The sequence below is a fragment of the Salvelinus sp. IW2-2015 genome, unplaced genomic scaffold (genome assembly GCF_002910315.2).
Source record: "Salvelinus sp. IW2-2015 unplaced genomic scaffold, ASM291031v2 Un_scaffold702, whole genome shotgun sequence".
Classification (NCBI taxonomy): domain Eukaryota; kingdom Metazoa; phylum Chordata; class Actinopteri; order Salmoniformes; family Salmonidae; genus Salvelinus; species Salvelinus sp. IW2-2015.
The window spans coordinates 599,933-605,386 of NW_019942599.1; the positions used below are offsets into that span (position 1 = coordinate 599,933).

Consider the following 5,454-nt stretch of genomic DNA (forward strand, 5'->3'; position numbering starts at 1 on the left):
TCCTCTCCATCAGTTTACTCAGAACAGGCAGCAAACTGATTGGGTGGCTGTTAGAGCCAGCAAAAGGATGCTTTACTATTTTTAGGCAGTGGAATTACTTTAGCTTCCTTCCACGCCTGTGGACACACACTCCTTTAGACKTTGGTTAAATATATAGCAAATAGGGGTAGCAATTCAGTCTGCTAACATTCTCATTATACCATGGAATTGTTGAATACTTGTTTCTGATTGGCTTGAAGGGCATTCTAGAGCGTGCATTATATTTGCACGGTAGAATTCAATGGCTATAGTTCATTCTTATATGTTCTATGTCTCTGCTTTTGAAAGCAAAAGTAGAATTGGAAACATTATTGGCGTTGTTGAATTTTCATAATGGGAAACTAGGACTGATGGTTTTGTTAGCTAAACTACCAAGTCTGTTTGTTTGGTTACCACGGCAACTACTGAAACTATCTAGTAACCTTGCTAGCTACTTCAGTGTATGTTGAACACATTTCTACCGGCAACTGAACACATTACTAGCGGCAAATGTGTTACAATTGTAGTCATGGTATAAAAGGGATAATCAACTCGGGGCTCTATGCGTTCTCTGGAAAATAATCCMGCTCTGYGGAAGGTCAGTTCTCTKTGAACACACCTTCCACGTCGTTTATTATTTTCCATAGAACTCAGTCCCTCGTTGATTATCCCTTACATTGTTTCCCATCTAGGTTGTCTATACCTGGTGGCTTATCATTATTGATGGAAAACAATCGTTTTTTCCACCTCTCCCATACTAACTTGACCAAATTCAAAACAGCAATCCTTCTCTTTCATTATTAAATATTTTATACAAAATTATGTTTCACTGTTCAATGTTGTAATTTTTTCCACCTTACTAGTGAAATAGTCATTGAAATTATTGGCAATATTGAAAGGTTTTCTTATATATGACCCATCAACTTCAATGAACGATGGAGATGAACTGGGTTTTCTGCCCATGATATAATTTAAGGTACTCCAAAGTACCTTTTCTTTTTATTGTATGTCATTTATCTTTGTTTGGTAATAACATTTATTATTTTTGTTAAATTTAGTCACAACATTTCTCAATTTACAGTATGTTAACAAATCAGCTGAGCAGCCTAACTTGTTTCCCACCTCTTTTGCATAATTTTCTTTGAACAATACMATTTTTCAATTCATCGTCAACCCAGGGGGCTCTCACAGTTCAAATCAAATCAAATTGAATGTTTGTCACATGCCGTGAAGTGCTTACTTAGAAGTCCTAAACCAACAATGCCGTTTAAAAAAAATACAGTTAAGAAAATATCTACTAAGTAAACGAAAGAAGAAAAAGAAAAAACACAAAAATAGAAAAGAAAGTAGCACAATCAAATATAAAAAATTAGGCTATATACAGGGGGTACCGGTACCGAGTCAATATGCAGGGGTACAGGTTAGTTGAGGAAATGTTTACAGGTAGGTAGGGGTAAAGTGACTATGCATAGATAATAAACAGCGAGTAGCAACAGTGTAAAAAAAAAGGGAGGGGATGGTGGTCATTGTAAACAATCCTGTGGCCATTTGATTAATTGTTCAGCAGTCTTATGGCCTGGGGGTAGAAGCTGTTAAGGAGCCTTTTGGACCTAGACTTTGAGCTCCGTTACCGCTTGCTGTGCGGTAGCAGAGAGAACAGTCTATGACTTGGGTGACTGGAGTCTTTGACAATTTTTTGGGCCTTCCTCTGACACCGCCTAGTATATACATGTAGGTCCTGGATGACAGGAAGCTTGGCCCCAGTGATATACTGGGCTGTACGCACTACCCCCCTTACGGCCGGATGCCGAGCAGTTGCCATTCCAGGCGGTGATGCAACCAGTCAGGCTGCTCTCAATGGTGCAGCTGTCTCCTGAGTGGGAAAAGGCGTTGTCGTGCTCTCTTCACAACTTCACAACACATCACCAACAATTATGTGAAATATCTGWATGTAAACAATTGTTGGAAAAATTACTTGTGTCATGCACAAAGTAGATGTCCTAACTGACTTGCCAAAACTATAGTTTGTTCACAAGAAATTTGTGGAGTGGTTGAAAAACGAGTTTAAATGACTCCAACCTAAGTGTATGTAAACTTCCGACTTCAACTGTAACTCGTCTGGTAGGCTTGTGTCACTGGGCAGCTCTYGGCTGTGCTTCCCTTTGTAGTCCCTAATAGTTTGCAAGCCCTGCCACATCCGACGAGCGTCGGAGCCGGTGCCRTAGGATTCAATCTTAGTCCTGTATTGACGCTTTGCCTGTTTGTTGGTTAGTCTGAGGGCATAGCGGGATTTCTTATAAGCGTCCGGATTAGTGTCCTGCTCCTTGAAAGCGACAGCTCTAACCTTTAGCTCGGTGCGGATGTTGCCTGTAACCCATGGCTTTTGGTTGGTATATGTAAGTACGGTCACTGTGGGGACGACGTCGTCAATGCACTTATTGATGAAGCCGGTGACTGAGATGGTATTCTCCTCAATGCCATTGGATGAATCCCAGAACATTTTCCAGTCAGTGCTAGCAAAACAGTCCTGTAGCGTAGCATCCTCGTCATCTGACCACTTCCGCATTGAGCGAGTCACTGGTACTTCCTGCTTTAGTTTTTGCTTTTAAGCAGGAATCAGGAGGATGGAATTATGGTCAGATTTTCCAAATGGAGGGCGAGGGAGAGCTTTGTACGCGTCTCTGTGTGTAGAGTAAAGATGGTCTAGAGATTTTTTTCCTCTGGTTGCACATGTAACATGCTGGTAGAAATGAGGTAAAATTAATTTAAGTTTGCCTGCATTAAAGTCCCCGTCCACTCACAGTTAGTTTCTTAACAGGTGCATGTTTGTCAACAATTGGAGCAAAGCTCTGCGGCATTTGTGAATATTTGATCAATACAAGTGGATGTCACAGACAGAACACTATTGGTATGCACTCTAGTTGGTTGAGTGATAACCTGGGTGATATTACAGGCATTAGTCACAGTGAGAAGCTACCTCTTGAAAGGAAAGCTAGTTGTTAACCAGTCAATGTTCAGGTCACCCAGAAAATAGACCTATCTGTTACCATCAGAAACATTATCAAGCATTGCACACATATTATCCAAACACTGACTGTTAGCACTTGGTGGCCTATAGCAGCACCCCAAAAGAAGAGGCTTTAGATGAGGCAGGTGAACCTGCAACCACAACACTTCAACAACATTTGACATGAGATCCTCTCTAAACTTTAGAGGAATATCTAATCTAACATAATACACTTTCTACTTGTACTGTTTGATATTGGATTTCAAAGCTTTTGTTGATAACCATCCCATTGTTTTATCAGTGAATGTTGTTTTATCCACATATTGACTTGGTTATCTCTGTCTATTAATGTAGCACAGAGCTGTATGAAGAAGAGGGAAGGCCATGTCTGAGAAGAAATCCCGAAGTTCGGACATCTGTCCCAAATGCGGCATCCGCAGCTGGAGTGCCGACAGCTACGTATGGAGCTGCAAGAAACGCTCCCGGAGTTCCCGAAACGATCCGGGCCTTCGGGGTCCGGAGGGGGTAGGGCCGATGGAGGAACAAGGAGCGCGTTCCACCTCATGTCTGCGGCGACGGGGAGAGAGGAGGTGTAGCTGTACCGTAATGGGGGAAGTCGACATAGACGTCCCCTGTCGGAAAGCCCTTACTAGGCGCTCTCTCCGGCAGAAGTTCCAGGATGCAGTGGGCCAGTGTTTCCCTCTCCGCACTGACCATCACCACCACCACCACGGCTGCCCAACGGGGGCCTACCGGGGGAGATTTTCTGTGCTCCTCTGGTCCAAGCGTCCGATCCATGTCACGGAGCTCATGCAGGACAAGTGCCCCTTCTCGTCCAAGTCAGAGCTGGCCCACTGCTGGCACCTCATCAAGAAGCATGCCACCCACCCCAGCGCCATTGTGGGCCTAGAGGTTGCCCAAGCCGCCAAGGCTGCACAGGCTGCTGGCAAAGAACCAGTCCCGTCCACTTCCACATCCCCGCCTTCGACACCTCTTTCATGGGAGGGCATCTGCTTGAGTAGGCCCCTGAGCCTTGAGGACTGGGATCTCTCCCATCCGCAGGGCAGAGCAGCCTATGGTGGCAGCCATACAGATTACATCCTTGTCCCTGACCTCCTGCAGATCAACAACAGCCCGTGTTACTGGGGCGTTCTGGACCGCTTTCAGGCAGAGGAGCTCCTGGAAGGCCAGCCCGAGGGCACCTTCCTCCTCCGCGACTCGGCCCAGGACAAGTTCCTCTTCTCCGTCAGCTTCCGCCGCTATAGCCGCTCCCTCCATGCCCGTATCGAGCAGAACGGCAAGCGCTTCAGCTTCGATGGCCGCGATCCGTGCATGTACCGGGACCCCAGCGTGACGGGCCTGCTCCGGCACTACAGCGACCCGGCCACATGCCTCTTCTTCGAGCCCCTCCTATCCCGCCCTCTGGCCCGGACTTTCCCATTCACCCTGCAGCACCTGTGTCGCGCAGTGATCTGTAGCTGCACTACGTACCAGGGCATCAAGATCCTTCCACTGCCTAATCAGCTCAGGGACTATCTTAGGCAGTACCACTACAAGTGCAATGGGGCTTGTGCAGTRTAAAACAATGACAATTTCTGACGTCATAATTATAGTCCCATGGGTTACTACTCTTCAATATTGACCATGTTTCATTGGTTTTTAGAGACTTGTGAAAACCCTGAATGCTACAGTGCCTTCAGAAAGTATTCACACCCATAGACTTTTTACACATTTTGTTGTRTTAAAATTGAGATTTTGTGTCACTGGCCTACACACAATATCAAATAATGTCAAAGTGGAATTATGTTTTTAGAAATGTTTACAAATTAATTAAAAATGAAAAGCTGAAATGTCTTGAGTCAATAAGTATTCAACCCCTGGCAAGCCTAAATAAGTTCAGGAGAAACAATTTGCTTAACAAGTCACATAATAAGTTGCATGGACTCACTGTGTGCGGTAATAGTGTTTAACTTGATTTTTGAAAGACTACCTCCTCTCTATACCCCACACATACAGTACAATTATCTTTAAGGTCCCTCAGTCGAGCAGTACATTTCAAACACAGATTCAACCACAAAGACCAGGGAGATTTTCCAATGCCTTGCAAAGAATGGCACCTATTGGTAGATGGGTAAAAAAAAGCAGACATTGAATATCACTTTGAGCATTATGAAGTTCTTAATTAAACTTTGGATGGTGTATCAATACATCCAGTCACTACGGAGATACAGGCGTCCTTCCTAACCTAGTTACCGGAGAGGAAGGAAACCGCTCAGGTATTTCACCATGTGGCCAATAGTGACTTTAAAACAGTTACAGAGTTTAATGGCTGTGATAGGAGAAAACTGAGGATGGATCAACAATATTGTAGTTACTCCACAATACTAACCTAAATGACAGAGTGAAAAGTAGGAAGCCTGTAAAGAATA

At 44.3% G+C, this 5,454-nt stretch overlaps 1 protein-coding gene across 1 annotated transcript; it reads left to right on the plus strand.

Moving 5' to 3' along the window:
* Window positions 1-3,409: 3,409 nt before the first annotated feature.
* On the plus strand, window positions 3,410-4,641 carry LOC112068776 (suppressor of cytokine signaling 4-like). Its single transcript, XM_024135974.2, has one exon. The coding sequence runs from the start codon at window positions 3,410-3,412 to the stop codon at window positions 4,604-4,606; it is 1,197 nt and encodes a 398-aa protein (XP_023991742.1). The 3' UTR covers window positions 4,607-4,641.
* Window positions 4,642-5,454: the final 813 nt, after the last annotated feature.